Raw genomic sequence first — 20689 nt, 5'->3', positions numbered from 1 at the left:
GATTTATAGTGCTGAATATATATTTATATAGCTGAATAATTTAGAAATCAGTAGGCAAAGTGCATAGTCTAGAAACGCACCAAGATTTCTAAGGATTTCTCTCATACAGCTATATAGGTTCTTCCTATAGGGTTTTTCCTGCCAATATATTTTGAATGGAGCTATTTAGATGTTTGCAGCTAGCTAATCAATACCCATATTCTCAGACACTTAACTGTGAAGTCTGATGTCTATTATGGGAAATGGTGACGGCTGCATCAGCGAGTGCTCTTAGGAGCCAAGGGGACAGGGTCAGTAGGACTGGACATCAGTGTTGCTGCAGCTACTCTGGAGCCAGCTGGACCTTTACTGCTACATTCAGCATTGAGTAGTAGGTCAAGACCTTGGCTATTAGTAGCAGTAATGCATTGGGCATATAACCTTGTATTACTTGAGTAATATGTTGAAATTTTTACATAGACTTTTGCCTTGTTTTCCTAAAATGTAGGAAATCTGATATAAAGGAAGCCTGAGATTAGTGTTTAAAATAAATTCCTGCCTGCTCCTTCCTGAAGACTGGGTGGAGAAGGTCTAGCCTCCTCTGCCAGGTTAGAAGTAACAGTTAATTACTTGGTGATTGAAGTCCCTGACCTCTTGAGAGCGAGCGAGCCCAGGAGCTAAAAGCAGAGTTGTGGGAACACTCAGTGAAGAAGGTCATGTCACAGAAGATTGCTCAGGGCTGGCAAATTCCTTTCCATCGGTTCTAAGGAAATTTGCCAAAGATGAAAAAAGTTTTGGGTGTCCTCCCCATTTTTTTTCAGTAACCCTTTGAAAGGAGCAGCAGGCTAAGCATTTCTGCTCCAAACAGATCAGAGGACCCCTTAATATTTTACAGAACAACCACATGAGGGAATTACAGTTTTCAAAGCATAGGCAATCTGTGGAGAGGGCTGCAAGACCCCAGAAGGGTTCTGATATACAATTCTGGTCCAAATAACTAATCTTATGTGAATGGGACATGTGAGCGTTACGAGTAGAACACACATAGAAGAACAATGCAAAACCAAAGTGTTTGCAGAGTAATTATTTAATTATGATTTAATTTTAATTTATGTACAAAGAAGTGATTAACTAATGATTGCCCAGTTAAACAAGAGTGGGTGAGTGAGCATGGTTTCAAGGAGTTTGAGAATATGCCTAGTGATTAAATCATTCCTTTTTAACTTTACATTTTTTCTTTCCCTTTCCCATGTGCTACAACTGAACTCTTTATTCAGTTGTTTTAAATAATATATAATGATGATAATTTAGAATAAGTATGTTCATATATATGTGTGTGTGGTAGATATTTTCATCCTGTAGCACCTCTCAAATAACAATTATCCATAAATGACTTCACCTTTTAAATATAGCTACCTTTTGCAAGGAAGGAAGCAATACGATGAGTAAAAAGCACCCCACAGAATAATGGACAAAAAGAAATTCAGCAGAGCTAGCTGTTTACTCTGACCAAATTAAAAAAAAAAAAAAGACGTAGGAACTGTTTGATAAAAACAAGGAAGAAAAGAAAGATTCAGACAAAATCTCATGTCTCAGATGGTTGACTGGATGAAACTATGAGGTTTTAACTAGAGTTTTTACAGAGCCCAGCAGGCATGTTACCCACTCATATGCTACTGCTTTACTTTATTCATATTATGTCCACAGATTTATGCAAGCATTCAGTTCAAACCTTGCTAATTGGCTCCTGTTTAACACTTTGTATTGTGCAGAAGAGAAGGTTCTTAACTGTAACTCAAAGTGACTTTATGATATTTATTTAACTAATTTTGTGGCTTCTGAACGTTTAGTGGCTCAAAATATTCCACTTTTTTGTTATTCCTTTTTTTCATGTTATAAATCCTGTTCAATAGTTCAAAATAGTTCAACCAGTTAAATATTGAGATCATATTTTATACATGCAGACAAGATCTCTAATGATTATTTTAAAAGGAATATATTCATTCTACTTTCTGTGGTTTTAAAACAGTATTATATTCTATTGCATATGCTTACCTTTATCTTTTAAAGCTGTAGGATTCTTTCCTTCTTTTTCTTTAGTGTGCTCTGTAAAAAGTAATTTATTAATCTTCAAGTTAGAGGGATGAAAGGTTAACATCTAATAACTCTGGGATGATGATTGATTGAATATTTGGTGGTTTCTAACTATGCCATGATACCAATTTAATATGCAGTAAAAAGCATTGGTTTGATCTATTTTAGCATGTTGACACAGTGAAACCATGAACATTTCTTAAATGTGATGCTTAACTGTACTACTTAACTTTAAGAAGAACACTCAACACTCATTTCACTTTGTAGTGTGTGATAGTATATGTTAACAAGTGGTCCTAAATTCTGAGTTTGGACTTCTAAGTTTTCCTACAGATATTTCACATTACCAAAGCTCTATTTGCGATTCCAATTCAGGTAATACTAATTAAGCTTTATCATACATTTTGTGATACATTATTATGCTCTTAAATTCCTAAGCTATGGTTAAAAAGCAGAAAGGCCCATATATTACAAGACTTTTTCTCCTTGGACATGTATCTTTGGGTTTTAGGCAATTTTGTTCTGCAGTGCTACCTTTGTCTTTTGTGGCAGCTGGAGATTTCAATTCTTTCTCTTTTCCAGGATCTGTAAAGAAGTATTCACAGTGATAAAGTGACAGTCAGAAGCTGTAACTGAGTGAAACTACAAATTTAAATTTTAAGAGATAATGAAGCATCTAGATCATATTAGAGACTATAGCTATACATTAAAAGAATGTAAGAAGGTGATAAGCAGAGTAATTGGCAGAGTTGTACAAAACACACGTTTCAGTTCACAGAGAGTTCAGTCCACTAAATGCCTTTTATTGATTTAATTATGAAACCTATAAAATTTACAAGCTTCAGTAGCAACTTGCCATGGGACAAGGACATTCTTTCAACTCTCTTAACCAGAAAGGAAAAAACTGAACCTTTGCCAATTTTGACTCATTAGAGTTGGTTGTCACCTACTTCCTTTATCAGACAATTGTCCATTCTTGCTGAGCAAATCCAAGCATCTCTTTATTGGAACTATTCTTCTGTAAAGAGTTAGATGACTATTGAATTGAGAGAACACCACAAGTGTGACAAATAGGAGGACCAAAAGTTATTTTTACTCTGACTAAAGACAAATGGTGAAGACGGTTAGGCCACACCAATCTTAATGGATCCTTAAGATGAAAGGTACTCCCCTGGAAAAGGCATGAGAAATAATTTGGACCAGAAAGAAAAGAAGAATTCTGTTTCATACAGCATGTGAGATCATGCTTCTAGACTGATAACACCAAAACCTCCAAAACGTCACACCCGCAAAAAATTACCAAAGATATTGTCCCAGAACAGGCTAGTCAGAAAGAACAGAGCATTGAATTTTGAATTCCCACATGTTAAGTGAGAATTTTAACCATCTGGCTACTGGTTACTCTGGTTAGTAGAAATACTAATTAAATGAAATTGTCTTGGAAAAAATTAAAATGTTCTCCACTAGATCTGTAGAAAAAAAATTCTTTCTACTGAGAAACTCAGCAGCAATTTGGTGCCAGAAGATCTTAACTCTATTAGAAGACCCACTCTATTAGAAGACCTACTTAGGTTTTGTACATAGGATAAGATGTCAAGACTCCTACTTAGAAGGAAGTTGTACTATGTTTAGCAGATAAATCTGAAACTGGCAATTGTAAAAGTGGCTAGTTTTGGTGTCTATTGCTTACGGACTGGAAGCACACACAATTCACAGTTGTCAGTCTTGTTACAAAAATGTGGAATGTATCCAATAGTAATTTATCATTGTTTCAAAAAAGCTTCTTGTTCATGATTTAGTATTGGGCTCTGTGTAAAATGAACAGAGTATGTGGAAGAATGCATTCAAGTGATTCAGATACAATGAGATTTTATTAACAGCAAATGAAACCATCAGGTAGAAAAACTGCATTTACTGGTGACAGTGAAACTCCTGTTGCGATGGGGCTGACTTCAAGGTCTGAATATTTCATTATATTTCTCCTTCTACATCCTACTTCTAAAAAGAAGATACTTTCAAACAATACCATTTTTAAAGGAAAAAGATTGGGGATGGATTTTGTTCAACAAAGTTGAAAGTATAACTTTATTGTACTAAAGGTCTCTTCTTCCATCCTCACCATATCCCAAACACCTGCTTCAGAACCTCTGCCCTCTGGCTTCTACTTTTACATTTCATACTCACCAGTTTATGATTCAGTCACTCATTCTCAAAGGCAGAAAAGAAACAATTCACCAATATTTAAATATTAATGACATAAATCAATGCTAAGAGAAATGAAATCCAATGGGAAGGCTGAAAAACCTGTCCTTTTGTGTTACAGAAGATTCCCAGGAGGTATTCCATAGTCAGTACTATGCTCTGTGCAAAAGAGAGGAGACTGGAAGAGACGGGATCTTTTTTTAAGTGTTTTTGTGAATCCCAGTTCAAATAAGGTTTTGTGATTAATTCAAGTAACATTGAAAAGACATGCTATTATGTCATTAACATAACAAATTAGCTACTGTGTAATATAAACCCTTTACATTCAGGAGCCTGCCCATGAAAACTTCAAGGCGACGTGTACCTCCATTGTAAAGACTACAGTTGTCCAGATTGTTTCAGAATCTGTTACCTCAATGATAGATTTAAAAAAAAAAAGAAAATTAAACAATTCTGAACTAAAAGCTTAAGTCATGACTGACAAAGCTGGAAGTCTCAAATGATCCCTAAACCAGGAAACCATTGGGAAGATGTTGCAGAGACCGGTGTCATCTCCAGGAGAAAATTTAACTCTTAGGGTGACGTGGCATGTGACACAGATGCTGCTGAAGAATTTAAAGAATGACCCAGGAATAACTTGGAAATAGGAACTTAAGCTGTAAATAAGCGCTGGACATTCTTCAGGACTGAACTTACTGAGGACTGTTAGTCTATTATAATTATGGCAAAACGACATCCTGTTGCATAAATACGACAAAAAACTTCGGTTACTTGCTCAGTATTGATTCTCAGTGTTAAGCTTATATTGACACCAGACTACACAGCTGAGACCTCTAGTGAGGCTAACAGATTTGGGGAGAAGAATTTTGTGTGTAAAATAATAAACACAAACTTTTACAAATGGATTTTTAGTACATGTCTTTTATGTTTGTCAAGGAAAAGTATAAAGTAATGGGGCCAAATTCCTTTGCCTTAAAGAGATTTGAATTTCTCTATTTATCCATTATTACTGTTACCAGCTTTGTTGTATCCTTTCTGTCTAATTAACCATACTCTACAAATCTCACTAACAGCAGTAGCTTTTATACATTGTTTTTCATTTACAGATCTGACATTGCTTTATCAGTTATAGGGAGAAGTAGCACCTAAAGGTATAGCTTACTCGTTTGTTTCATCTTTGGTTTATCTGTGGAAAAAAAAAAAGGAAAAGAAAGGGAAAAAGGGAAGGAAAGGAAAAGAAAGGAAAGGAAAGGAAAAGGAAAGGGAAAGGGAAAAGGATAAAAGAAAAAAGAGAAAAACTTTTTTAAATTCCTGCCCTCATTACATTGGGATATATCTTCACATAGGAAATGATTTGTAATAACAAGCAGCTAGTGAAAATGTATTTAAAGAGATGGGGCTCCTAAGTGCCTAAATATAGCTTAACTCAATTGTTGCTTGAGAGTGTATGTGAAAAAAGTTCATGGTTCCCACCTAATATCTTGCAGACATGTGAACAAAAAATCCAGTCTCACACAATCTGATTTAACTGATTATAATTACCTCTTTTTTTCAGTAATGTCATATGTCACCGGAAGATCTCTGCCTGTTCCTCATTTCTTTTAAGTATCAATTCACAGTTGCTTTAAAATAACAGGTACTAACTCCCTGGCAACATCCTGACACTTGTTCATGTCATTTTTCAAACAAACAGGGTGAAGAGTTAAAGCACTGCCCATTCTCCGGTCATTTCTGACAGTTCGCTGCCTTCTTGCCTTCTTGCTCTGCTTCCAGCAGATGGTAACAGCACATGTAACTTTGTTTTATCACTAATAAGAGATCAGTGGACATAAATATTGCTACAACCTTTTAGTCTGTTTCTAGAAAGTGAGCATTTGAGGCCAAAACCACAACAGTGTCACTGAACAATAAAAGTTTGAAGCAATGAAGCCATGTCATGATTGCTAAACAAAGAGAACTGCCAACACTCCAAATTTTGCTGCAAGTCTCATTATATATAATGTTTTTCTTAAAGCACAAATCCTAATTTTGACTATTTGAGATTCCCTTTTCTTTTTATCATGTATCCTGGAGTATGATAGATAACAAGTGATGTCATTTCTCAGCCTTAAAGGCTCAAAAAATCCCCCTCATTTTAAATTCATACTTTTCTGATTAAGGAAAGGAGTTCTCACTTTTCCCCAGAGCTTTCGGACACCAGGAGGAGTGAATTAGGTACAGTTTCTCTTCAGTCAGAGCTGCTTCCATCACCTTACTTTTTTACTGTTCTATGAGAAATATAAATATATGATAATATTCAAAAAACTTCCTGAATTTGGCTCATTTTTCTTTATACGATGACTGGATTGGTAGTTGCTCAGTATCTATAGGGCATAGGGATAAGAAGCAGTGGTAAGTACTGTCTTCAAGTGTTCACATTCACTTCTCTGCACCAGAGGAGCTGAGCTGCTGCCAGCCCTTGGAAGAAGCTGCAGTAGTTGTTGCAGAGAGATACTACTTGTTGTTCTTATTATTTTGACTTGCAGAAACTAAATGGCTGCTTGCATGGGGAGACAGAGCTGCTGCTGCCGCCACTGGAATTACTTCGACCCTCTTCCAGTTCCACTAGGGTGTAATTTAAACCAATGATTTAAAAAACTCTGCTCAGTGCCAACCTCATGGTTTATACTGCACAATCTGTGCTCTTTACAGCACAGGTAAAATATTTTGCACATAAACTCCCATCTAATGGCACTTTGTAAAAGAGACAAAACTTCCAGCAAACACCACCTCTTTGCTGTATGAGATGGCCAAACAGAGAGAAGGCAGTGCAGGTGGCTGGGGAGCACTTGTATGCCAATGGGACACAGCATAGAGACACCCAGACTGACAAAGCCTGAAATCTAGGGCAAGGCCTTCCTAATTCTAACATTTTCTTTGATAACTAGCAAGCAGCTGACAGCTGCTGCAGGGTGCTTGCACTGGTGTGAGTACTGCTGAGTAAAGCTGAAGCTGAGAAACAAGAGAAAGGAAAGGGATAATAGCTCAAGTGACCAAAGTCACAGAGGATAAGGAGCGATGGCTATCAAGTCCCCAACATATATCCTAGGTATTTCTTAGTTTTGCAGCCTTATGTTGGTGTGCTCTGTGTCTTTTTGTACACTTTAGGAGCTGAAAGTAATATGACCTTTTCCCTCTCCATCCTGTCTGGCCTCTGGGATTTTTTCACTTCCTTCATTTCTTTAACTACATGTTGTAAGACTCCAAACTTTTTCTGTCTTCTCACCATCATCTCTTAATAGCTTGAGTTTTTGTTTTAACCCCTGTTACAAGAAGTGTAGACTGCCTGTTGTTGTAGATTTGCCTTGATTTTCCTGCTCTGCGTGGCCAGGGAAGCCGTATGCAGACTCTGTGACCTGCTGATCTGTGTGCCATCAACATATGCCATTCTTATAGGCCTCCTTCCTCTGGTTCTTCCACACCCAAACTTTCCCATTCGCACCTCATCCATACCAATCCTAATGCTTCTGTTACAGCTACAAGTTCTGCTCTCCATTAGCCCTTTAAGCTTTTGCAAACTGCAGTGGACCTGCATGGAGCTAAGGTTTTATCTGGGGTAAGAAAGGCAGCTCTGCCGAGTTCGGGGCAGCTGTGCCTCATTGCAACTCACTCTCCAAGACTTAAAAGTAAAGGCTGAGCCCTGTCCAGGCTACAGGAATAGGAAAACTCTCATAGGATTTGTGGAACATGAAAGTCCCAGAACAGAAACTTGAAGTGAGTGATTTGTTCACTTTAAGCTTTTTGTGGGGGTTGTAGTTTTGTGGAAGTGGGACAAAGCCAGGTTCCAGAGGGAAATTCTCTATTGCTCTAGTAAACAGTGCAGAGCTCTGGCAGATACTAATAGAGCAATGGATTTAAAGGCTGTTGTCATCCAGCTGTCTGCATCTGAGATTTTCTTCTCTGTGCCATTGTCTTTTTAAGAGAAATGGTACCAACATGCTTTGTTTTCTTTTTTACCTTGCTCTGCTGCCTTCTTTGTTTTTTCTTCCTTTTTTTCAGGTGCTGCTGCAAAATAAAGATAAGGTTTAAGAAAGGTTTCTAGTCAGAAGTGTTGCTCCAATAGACAAAGCCTTTCTAAAGTAATTAAATGCTTAGAGATTACTTTGAAGCAAATGATTTCAAAGTCTTGCAACCATGAGATAGGTCAACAATATTTATTATGTGGTCATATATCAGAAAAAAAAACCACTATCTTAAAAAGAAAAGAAGTAAAGCAAACATGGAACCTTTTTTCTTTTGATAAATGAATAACTATTTTTTTTCTTGATCTCAAAAGCAAATGAAAATAAATTGCAGTGCATATCATATAACCGTGCAGAGAGAGACCCGGGCAAGCAGGGCTCTACTTTGCACAGCCACACGAGGGTTCCCCACACGAGTGGGGATTCCTGTTTGCACCTGTTTGCACCAGATCCACTCTGTATCCTTGAGACAGCAAAATACTTCAACGTATTCATGTATTTAGTCTCACTGAAGGTAACAGGCCACAGTCAAACTATATATTACAGACACCCAATTTAGTCTTTGTGATGACCATGACTTCTGAGTACAAGAGAGAAGAGCAATTCAGACCACTTATGCAGCAGGGCTGCTAGACCTTAACTGATGACAGAGAGAAGCAGATGTAACAACTCAAGTCAGGATGTCTCGATACATCCAATTGTCTATTCACAAGCTTTAGTCTACCGGTTTACAGAATCACAGAATCACAGAATGGTTGAGGTTGGAAGGGACCTCTGGAGATCATCTAGTCCAACCCCCCTGCTCAAGCAGGGTCACCTAGAGCACATTGCACAGGATCGCATCCAGGCGGGTTTTGAATATCTCCAGAGAAGGAGACTCCACAACTTCTCTGGGCAACCTGTTCCAGTGCTCTGTCACCCTCACATGGAAAAAGTTTTTCCTCATGTTCAGATGGAACTGTCTGTGTTTCAGTTTGTGCCCGTTGCCTTGCGTCCTGTTGCTGGGCACCACTGAAAAGAGTCTGGCTCCATCCTCTCGACACCCTCCCTTCAGATACTTGTACACATTGATAAGATGTCCTCTCAGCCTTCTCTTCTCCAGGCTAAACAGGCCAAGCTCTCTCAGCCTTTCCTCATAAGAGAGATGCTCCAGTCCCCTAATCATCTGTGTAGCCCTTCGCTGGACTTGCTCCAGTAGTGCCACATCCCTCTTGTACTGGGGAGCCCAGAACTGGACACAGTACTCCAGATGTGGCCTCCCCAGGGCTGAGTAGAGGGGGAGAATCACCTCCCTCGACCTGCTGGCAGCGCTCTTCCTGATGCACCCCAGGATACCATTGGCCGCCTTGGCCACAAGGGCACATTGCTGCCTCATGCTTAACTTGGTGTCCACCAGCACTCCCAGGTCCTTCTCGGCAGAGCTGCTTTCCAGCAGGTCAACCCCCAACCTGTACTGGTGCATGGAGTTATTCCTCCCCAGGTGCAGGACCCTGCACTTGCCTTTGTTGAACTTCATGAGGTTCCTCTCTGCCCACCTCTCCAGCCTGTCCAGGTCTCTCTGAATGGCAGCACAGCCCTCTGGCGTATCCGCCACTCCTCCCAGTTTTGTATCGTCAGCAAACTTGCTGAGGGTGCACTCTGTCCCTTCATCCAGGTCATTGATGAAGAAGTTGAACAAGACTGGACCCAGTACTGACCCCTGGGGGACACCGCTAGCTACAGGCCTCCAACTAGACTCTGCACCGCTGATCACAACTCTCTGAGCTCTGCCATTCAGCCAGTTCTCAGTCCACCTCACTGTCCACTCATCTAGCCCACACTTCCTGCGCTTACCTATGAGGATGTTATGGGAGACAGTGTCAAAAGCCTCGCTGAAGTCAAGGTAGACAACATCCCCTACTCTCCCCTCATCTACCCAGCCAGTCATTCCATCATAGAAGGCTATCGGATTGGTTAGGCATGATTTCCCCTTGGTGAAGCCATGCTGACTACTCCTGATCACCTTCTTTTCCTCCACATGCTTGGAGATGGCCTCCAGGGTGAGCTGCTCCATCACCTTTCCAGGGATGGAGGTGAGGCTGACTGGCCTGTAGTTCCCTGGGTCCTCCTTCTTGCCCTTTTTGAAGACTGGGGTGACATTGGCTTTCTTCCAGTCTTCAGGCACCTCTCCTGTCCTCCATGACCTTTCAAAGATGATGGAGAGTGGCTTAGCAATAATGTCCGCCAGCTCCCTCAGCACTCGTGGGTGCATCCCATCGGGGCCCATGGATTTGTGGGTGTCAAGTTTGCTTAAATGATCTCTAACCCACTCCTCCTCCACCAAGGGAAAGTCTTCCTTCCTCCAGACTTTCTCTCTTGCCTCCAGGATCTGGGGTTCCTGATTTGTAGAGTCTGAGAGACAAGGGACAGAGAGACTATTTGTTCATGGCTCCATACTAGGGATTAAATGACCTAAAAAGAGGATGTGCAGGAAAGGAACCCCTTTATATTTTACTCTCTTAGAGAATTCACACAAATAGGGGTATCTTTTTATAATTTCTGATAATTTACATAGTAGGTTTGGGAATGTACAAGATTTCCTGTGGATCACTGAATGCATTTAGAACAACATATATTTTTTCTCATCTAATTAAATTGTTCAGGGACAACAGTCTTGAAAATATGTAAACATATTTGTTAGCTGTAAATGGTACTACCAGTGCTTCACTTCTGTAAAATCAAAATTTTATAGTCATTATGCCAAATGAAAATAGTTGCTTTTAATTTAAAAAGGTATTCCCTTGCAGTGTTTGAGACACAAAAAATGTGGCATTAAGAAAATATGCTTCACTGTCACTGCCTAGTTTAAAAGAAGTGCAAAGAGTAAGCAATCGGCATAAATGGCTGGAGGTAAACTGGGCAGTGAAAATTACTTCACTTCAAATGACTGATATCTTGAGTAAAGAAACGTCTTTGCAACTAGAGTTATCAGCATACAGAATCTGCTCAGCTTGTTATTTCAGCTTGTCAAACAAGGATATATTTTCAACACCATGTCTGTTGTGTGGAACACAGCACATCACAATGGCAGTAAATTAAGATCCTTGCTTTGGGAGTCAATGAACTGTTTAGCGTTGAGTAGGAGGTACAAGCTCACACACGTCAACCGCTCCACTGTAACTTGCTCTTGTTTATCCTGGGATACTGCAAGATGAGCCTGTGCCTGTGGGCAAGTTCCATGAAGATGGTAAAGTATTGCACCTCTGCACTCCAGTTTACCTCAGGTACCTTGTTTTGCTGAAGGTCAAGTCTAGATTGAAAGGATGACCAACTGGATCCACAGAAAAAAAATGTAAGTACTACATTTCTATTCAAGTAACTAACTTTGTATTGGTGTCATTGAGAATATAGAAAGTCAAAGAGGAGCAAAGTTCCTAAATTCCTTATTGTAGATCTCAATTATTAACAGCCATGTCACTCAGGCCCAGATCAAAAAAACTGTTTAAATAAACAACATACTAGAGACCTGCATTCCTAGGTGAATTTGGGCACTGAGACCTGCCAGTGTGAGCAAACTAATATCACAGTAATTTTAAAAATCTAGCTCAAATGGTCAACATCTTGAAGAATAGACCTATTTTAATATGAAAAAAAAGATATGAAAAAAGACATCAGGAACCAGGTCCCATATGCATTCCAAAATGTATTTTTAGCTTCTTAAAAGCTGTAAAAAGCATCTATGATAAGAGTAAACATAATTCTTAAGAACTCTTGTTTTCTCCAAAGCACATTTACCATTTTTAGTCAAAACTAAAGCAATTTTGGTTTGTTCAATTTTTGAAAACTGGAATACGGAAGGAATGAAAATCAAAAAGTATTTTCAGGATGCTGGACAGCAAGCTAGAAGAGCAATATAGCTTTCTGAGAAGATCAGCTGTATGCAGAGTCACCAAAATCATGTGGCAGTGGTAGACAATAAGTGGATCTTCTGATGAAGAAACCAGCCATCCATGAGGCTATTTAAAAATAAAAAATAAAAATAAAATAAAAACTATCATTACTGATAATATTCTAGCTATCAATGCATTCAGTACCCCTAATTTCTCATTTCTGTGAGTGAGTGTTTGTTTAGAAGAACTTACCAAGACAGAACAGACCTCTAGTAACTGTTGGAAACTGCCAAGTAGCACCATCTAGATATGGCAGACTGGTATAAGGAAGGGCAAGCAGGACATTACATTATTCATCAGCAAATTTTTGAGATAGAACCTGTGAGCTGCTGGGCTGATGCTGAGAGACTTTTTACCAGCAATGTCACTTTAACAATCTCTATAAATATAAAGTCTAGATATTTAGAACCAATGCTTAGAGTAAGGCTCCAAACAAGGTTTTCTTTTGTTTTCTTTAGAAAAGGGACATGTTTCCTGAAGAGCTCAAGATTTCATCCCTTCCACTGAGCATTTTCAAAGTTATTGCCACTTCTTCTGGGTGACAGCCTGAAAGGTGTAAAAAGGGGCTTTGTAAAAAGTGGCTCACATTGTAGGTGTTGTCTATTTGCCTAGTTCTTTATCAGCATGGCTTAAATAACCTGGATGCAGTATTTTTCTCCACAGCAGAAGAGGGTCAGGGATAAAAAAAATCTGCCTGAAACAGGAAAAAATAATGCATATAAAGGCAAAAGCAGAAGTTTGCCAGAGATGCCCATTTCCAGTAAATTATAGTTAAAAAATAAATGAAGTAGATGGAATTTGGACTGCCTTTACATTTCCCTGTTATATTTTGTCATTTTTTCAGCAAAATTCTTGATAACCTGGCATAATGTAGATCAAATGCATGCTTTCTGAAATAATTGTTCCTCTGATTCCATCATAAACTCTTTGGAAAACAAATGAGAAAGAACTTAGCAGATTTTGTTTTGCGCCAAAAGTAGCCAGGAGAGCAATTTTCATCAATCAAGTACTTCGGCATCTTTAATAGTTGTAGGCTACAATCAACTTTGTCAAAATATCTTTATCGTGAAAGAGGCAGCTTGCATAACTAGCATCCCTACCAGAAATATGCATTCCAAAATGTCACTGATTTTAAAGCTATTTTGAGATGTGTGCTTGGTGTGAAGGAAAACTAAAAGAAAGCCCTCTGACTGGAGACAGCTAACACTTCACTCATTCACCACATATGAACCCTGAAGTCATAGACAGGATTTCCTTGTAATAACATCACTAATATCATGAAATCATGAACCTCAGAAGTGTCTATAATGCTTTAGGAACTTTTCAGTTATACAAAGAAAAAAAATTCCCTGCTGTAAAGAATTTATGAAAGCATATGTGAGAAGCTGAGACAAAAGTTCCTATGAGCTTGCTAGTTCACCAGAAATACAAGCTAGCAGGAATGGCCCAGAGCTCCTCCCATGATAGAAGATTAATTTTTTTGATTACCAAAGAAGAGAATTACATCAAAAACCTCCCTTGTTTTCATACCAAGACTGCTTGCTTTCCATGAGCATATTTAACAAATTTTAAGATTTGCCAACAGCTACTAAGTGTTGGAAGCCAAACTGCACCCAGAGAGCTGCTAAATCTAAAGGGATTAATAGCAGGAAAATGGGAAATAAGTAAATAAAGAGCAGCAATAAAAGAATGAATAAATACAGACAGAAAAGCAAGGGTCTTTTTCAGACTTAGTGAAAGGTATAACTGCTAAAGACTACTAGAATTTGTCTGGCATTGCAAAAAAATTATATTTAGAAGTAAACAACAGTATTCATTTGTGATTCTTATTAAGAGGCAAAGGGAAGAGCTGTAACATTTTAAAACAAATATCATTTTTCCCTCGTAGAACAGGTTTCGTTTGAGCTTCAAAATTAGCAGCATGCAGTTAAATTTAGACTTCTTTTTAATAAGTATTTTTGCAAAAATTAACAATTATTCCAGCGATAACATCAGCTGTTTCTATTTAATGCGGATTAGTGACTGATTAAAACCAAGTTGTTATTTACTTAAATATGTGAGAAGAATTTCAGGTTCAATATTAGGCTGATTCTGTACTAAAATTATTATGGTTGAGAGCAAGGTTTTCAGTTGTGAGATTGTTCTTTTCACAGTAGAAATAACAGAATGATTGTTTGATATAATAGGAACTAATGATTTCTATTTCCCTTTAGTGAACTAAGAATTTCCTGTAAAATTTTTTTCAATTGACCCTTAATTCAGTGACTCATAAGGTACTTTTTTTTTTTAATCCTGAAAAATGCTGGTGACATAGTGTAGACAAATTGTGTGTAGAAATGTTTGATTCTTATCAAAATATGAAATAATATTTAGCACATTTTGGGGTCATTCACAGCAACAAAGCATAGAGGCAAAGGCTCTATTAATTCAAAACCCTGCTACTTCTTGGCACAAACTTTTCAAACAACCCAAAGAAAGAAACTCATAATAAAGGAGTAAATATAATCAGCGGGGATAACATTTTTAAGAGGTATATGACAATACTTCTCAGAAGTGGCCAAAGAAAACCTCATGTCTTAAGGAGGTGACTTAATCCTGGAAGAAGCAAATGCTTCACTTTTTTTCAGACCCTAATGGGTATAGGCATGGCAGAAATGGGTTCAGAGGTGTTGGGATGTTGACATCAAATACATAATACAGCATTACAGAAGAAATTATTATATATCAGAAAGATTTGCCCAGCAGCTTCAAGCAAGAAAGAAAAGTTTTATTCAATCACTCGTAGTGGCAAAACTACATTTATTTTCAGCTTTTGCTATCTAGAATTTGCTAAAAATGCAAAAGCTTAAGTCAACATACTTTTTTCCCTTGGTTTCTGTGTTTTGCCTGGTGGGAGTATAAAGAGAACAAATATCTAAATTAGGCTGGTTTCTGTTTTGCTTAATACAATTAGCTACAAAGCAATCATAGCATTATGAATTTAGCCCATGAAGCAGGGAACTTAAAAACATCCAGTAAAGACAATATTGTACCAGCTTTGATTTCCTCATGCTAATCATCAAGGGAGTGATGCTGCAACCCTTCCTCATACTGCAGAATATCACTGTACTGCCTTTCAATTTAGTCCAAATACTGGTGTCAGTATTTACTAGTTAATGTGAATAGGGTTTCAGAGGTGACATGTAAACTAAAAGGCTGGCTGAGTAGACGGCAGGTAGAGTATTAAAAACTGGAAGTTCTCTTTTCTCTGTCTTTTACTTGCGGCAGACTGCTTTGGAAACCGTGGTTCGCAGGTCTAAGCATTTGATATAAGCAGTCTCATTTGTTTCAGTGAGAATGTTTGTAAAGCAAGGTGATCTTCAATATGAATAAGCACGGACCCAGGGTGAAGTGCTTTTGCAGTTTGTAACATGCAATCCCATTTTCCATTTGTATCTAGGATACAGTTGCTCTCTATAATGTGCATGAAGACAATTTGGAGGCAATATCTTACAATGTATATATGTAGAAGTCAGACACTGATGTGAAGAGTTAAATATTTGCTCAGCTTGAACCTAAGTCCTTGGGGCTTCTCACCAGTCCCAGCCCCCTGTGTATTCAGGAAGGGGGAAAACTGTGGAGAAAGCCCTGGTGCTCCCGTATCTTTTAGCTTCCCCCATCAACACTTTTCACGTGAAATGGAGGGAAAAGCTGTTTCAGTGAACCTCCCTGTAAAACTCCCTACACTCAGTAAAGAAAACAACTGCTCAGTCATGGTCTTTGTGGTACAGCTGGACAGGAAAAAGAGAAAGATTGCTCTTTGGGTCATATTCCTATAGAAGATTATTTTCTTCTCTTTTCTGCCTTTCACGAAAACCTTTTGATTTGAGTTAAGGTTAGAAACTGAATTTAATATAGTTGGAGAATTACAGTACGTTAGTTCTTGGACACTCCAGGAAAAAGACATCTGCTCTTTAAAGGGTCTTTGAGGTGCTGGAAGGAAGAGCCTTTGTTATTTAAAAGGTCCACTTCCTTTTAAGTAAGTCATACCTATTAGAATTTTTGTCACAAGATGCTTTTTCATTTATAAAAATCAACATCAGCATTCTTCCATTTCAATTTAAAAAGCAAATAGATACCCACCTTTTAACTTCTGAGTTTCCACAGTTACTGTAAAATAAAAGAGTTCAGGAAATAAATTTTGCAAATGCATAAAGAAACTAAGATTGGTCCTGACAGCTCTTCTTTTCATCAGCTTGCTAGGTATCTACACAAGTTAGGCTTGTAACTCATTCTTCAGGTTTTTATGCAAAGGAAAACAGAGACAGACATATGTTGCTTATTTGGACAGTCTCATGACAGATGAGTAATTAACCTGCAGCTCAAAAGCCATGGAAAACAAGATTAATAGGTAAGGTATATATGGAGCTTCAATAACTCCACTATTTTCAAGTAATGAGAATGACAGGAGAAGTGAAAAACAGGTTTCAGAGTAGGCATGTATCATGCATAGTTGAAGGAGATGCAAAAGAAATCTCCTTCAGCAGTAATTTGGAGCAATTCAAAACACCTTTTTCAAGTTTGTTGAAGAATATTCTAATATTGAGGAAGATCCTTAAATGTATTGCTTGAATATATTGTATTTTTCAGTTTAATTTGTTTACTATTCTTCATAATTGGATTAACTAAATCTAGATTACTCAAACTTCTACATTTCTCTTTCCTTATTATTCACATTTTCATTCTGAAGACCCATGACAGGTTTTTATGCCGTAGGAGACATTCATTTTTCTATAGATTGACTACTGTAGATATTTTTGCTCAGTATTTGTCTAGGAAAATAGAGTCAGTTGCCAAGAATGAGTCATCAAGCTTGGCTGTAAAAATAATTTAAAATCTTTATGTTCCCCCAAATTTGGATGAACGGAGAAGTAGATTCCTGTCAGGGATAAGAAGAGTGCCTAGCTACAGCAAAAATACATGGCATAGGTGCTACAAATAAAAACAAAACAAAAACAAAACCTACTTCTCCCCTGCAAACTATGAATTCCCTATTTTGTGTTTTTCTCTATCAGTTTACTGTAACCTCCAAACAGGCTCCCTTTGAAAACATAAACCTTTCAAAACCTGAAATAAAAAATCTCATGGTTGATGTACTTCTCATTTATAGCTGATTAGATCTCTGTTCCAGGAGAAGGCCAAATGGGTACCTAGCTGCTCCACAGTCATTCATTTGCTCAAATAATTTTGATTAAACTGGCAAATATTTATCTCTGGCTTTGCTTTTCTTGTCCCTTTACCTAATCCTGTCTTAACTTAAAATCATACCAGATAAATGAGATTGTAAAACTTACTGCTTTTCACAGATCTTACCATGTACTTTTACTTCTTTCTTTGCTGTTTTGGCTGTAGAAACAAACAAACAAAAAATCAAATATTTTCTTATGACATGAGTTAATTTGAACATATATTAGGACAGTTGAGAAGTAGGGAAAAAATGACAATATTCACCAGATTCCACCATTTTTTCTTTCTTGTGTGGTTCTGAAAAAGAAAAAAAAAAATGAAGTACACTTTTCTCCTCTTGAAATGTTTTGTTTCACTATCCTGGACAACTATCATCATGTTACTAGTGGTTGTTGGATGTGGCAGTTGCCTTTAGACTCCCAGTTCAGGCATGTTTTCCAGCACTTTCCTGCATGCCAAAAAGCCCTTGTAGTTATCATCAGTTACCTCTTTAACCCTGGTCACACTGGGCAAACAGAGTCAGATTAAATGTTAATTTTGGACCCTGAAGGATAATTTAGCTCATACAATTAGGTGCTAAAAGGAAACTCTAGCAACAGTGAAGAGTAAAGCATTTGCCATTTTCTTCAGGGTGGTCTAACTGCTGGCCTGTGAACAGCTGTATGTGCCTCAGGACATCCACAGTATGCCTGATGCCTTTTTTTTTTTTTTTTTTCCCCTCCAAAGGGATTGGAGAATAACCAGAACCATGACTGGCTTTTACAAATTTTTAACAGTAGTTTCTGTAACAGCTCTTTCCTTCTTGCCAGGATTTGCTTCCAAACCCCTTCAGAGGTAGGTGGGCAGCCAAGAGGGAAGAGAAAGACACTGAATGTATCTCTTGGAAACTGAACATGCTCCACCAGCCAGGGTTAACATTCATAATAGCAAAAAGAGAGATAAACTCTTGCTGTCAGCAAATGAAATAAGGCTTTCAAAAAGCATATGTAAAGGTTCTGGTGTGCAGGTTTGGTTCCACACAGGAGCATTTCCTAAATTAAAGAGTGTTTGAGCTGACCGATCACAAGGTAATGGCAGTTTCTATTAAATATACACATCTGTCCATGTTTGTCACTTACTGCTCGCTAATAATTGCAGTTTCTCCTTGCTTACTATAGGAGATATCTTCATTAACTTTGTAGTAATACAGTTGAGAAATACTAATATTTTAACAGTTTCCACACTGGAATCATGATATAGAGTTCCATATTCTAAGTGGTTTTTGATGTTGCAGTACCACTAAAAGTAAGCGTTTTAGAAACCACATTGACAGAAAGTGTTCACTCAGATAAACCGCACTGTACTCTAAGGTCCAAGTCCACATACAACCTAGCATCATAAACAGCAATCCAAATGGCCTGACGAGTCCTCAGTTGTCCTGGTATATTCTACTCATCTTCACTATATAATATCTCTTCATTAATCTAATCTAGACTAGAAAAAGGATATGATATAGGATGATACAGAACAGCTGTCCTTAAGTTTGAGTTCTCCTTGAGTTGAATAAGCTAAAAGAAACAAGATCTGTCAAAAGAAAATGAAATAATTTGACCATATTGATTTGACTATTTGATCATTAAACATATTAATATGAATAATATTCACATTCAGTATTAATTCATAATCAATATTAATACTGAATGCACAGTGGATATGCAAAAGAGATATATTCCATGCAGAGCTATGAAAATAATTGATATTTGAAATGGCAGGTGAATCCAAAATAAGGAAAAAAAAATGGTGGCTAGCTTTTTAACAAAATATGTTATTCTGCCCCACCTCCCTTCCCAGTAAGTTTGGAACAAGCAACACATGTAATTCTATCTGAAATGAAATATTCAATTTTATTTTCTGAGTTCTTAAATCTAATCTATCTGAATAGCCAGTTAAGCAAAATGTAGTTTCTAAAATAAATTGCTTTGAGTCCAGCAAAACAAAACACTTTAGCTTTTCAGTTTTCTCATTTGACCAAAAATATTGATGGAATTTCATCACAAATTCATAAGTAATTTCTTTCAGCCAAAAATCTACCTTTCAAAGAAATGAGAATAGGTGACTAAAATCAGGGATTATGCTCTAATATGGTCATACAAGGCACATTTTAATGTATTTATTATGTAATATATATGTATATAAAATACCACTGGTGCTTTATAGTTAAGGGAGAAGCTTAGTGGACAGAAGAAGGCAGAAGTTTGGGACTCAGTAGCTTGGCTGACTCAATAAGTTTAATCACAACAACAGCTGCAGCTTTGTTTTTTTGTAGCCCAAGTACTCTTCAGAGTATCCAATTTCATATAGATATTTTAGGACTCATTCTGTGAAATGAGAGTTTTGATTGGTTTTGTGGGGTTTTCTGTTTTGCTTTTGTTCACGACTGCTTCCTGGAAATTGAAGAAAAGGTAATTATGACTTCAGTGATTCTGGGGAAATTATTTTTCTCGCTCATTCCAAGATCTGTCAGCTCTCATGAGATTAGGGAACTGTATGACATTAACATCACTCCTCAAGTATTTTTGCACAATCTGTAATTTTTGGTTTATTTAGCTTTAGTTCCTGGTTTTCAAAAACACAATATTAGGAATGTTCTACAGAGTTCCTTTTATAATAGTTTTCTTTCCAAAAACATAAAAAAAATCATTTTCCAGAGGAAAAAAAAATCACTCAGTAACTAATAGAATTTGACATCACAGTTTTCTGGGGAAATTTGGACATGACTATGAAACTCTAGGTGATTCCTTTTCTAATATTTTAATGGAATGAACTGAAACCTTTTATTGCATCTGCCACAAACTTCAGGGAGGTTCAGATCTAGATCTTTCCTTTTGTTTCAGGTTCTTGTTGCTTGATTTGAATGGCTTTTTTTCAGGAATGAACAGTTAGTCTGACATATCAAAGGATATTGCCAGATGTAGACACATTAGGCAAATTAGATATTTGTCATGACATTTGTAATTGTTTTTAGCTTTAAAAAGGTGGGGGTTTTTTGTATACATGAGACTATACCACACATGTATATTTGGGGAATAAACTTCTGATAATAATATATTGATTTTCTGCCATGCATGGGAATGAGATTTGCTTTAATGTGAAATTTCACCATATTTATAAGCTCTGATATTTTTCTCCTTTATGGCTTTTCCGTTTTATGAGATTTGACAAATGTATTACATGTCCATAAAACCATATAGGTATATATTTTTTTGTCTCATTAGTAGT

At 37.4% G+C, this 20689-nt stretch overlaps 1 protein-coding gene across 1 annotated transcript in view; it reads right to left on the bottom strand.

The window, feature by feature from the left end:
* TRDN (triadin) overlaps window positions 1-20689 on the bottom strand; it is a 262339-nt gene that overhangs the window by 70112 nt on the left and 171538 nt on the right. The window contains 6 exon segments of the mRNA XM_067294583.1: window positions 2035-2085; window positions 2608-2658; window positions 5438-5461; window positions 8272-8319; window positions 16328-16354; window positions 17696-17728. Coding sequence (XP_067150684.1) covers window positions 2035-2085; window positions 2608-2658; window positions 5438-5461; window positions 8272-8319; window positions 16328-16354; window positions 17696-17728 — 234 coding nt within the window.

The sequence above is a fragment of the Apteryx mantelli genome, chromosome 3 (assembly GCF_036417845.1).
Source record: "Apteryx mantelli isolate bAptMan1 chromosome 3, bAptMan1.hap1, whole genome shotgun sequence".
Lineage (NCBI taxonomy): Eukaryota > Metazoa > Chordata > Aves > Apterygiformes > Apterygidae > Apteryx > Apteryx mantelli.
This window is presented reverse-complemented; position numbering and strand designations above follow the sequence as displayed.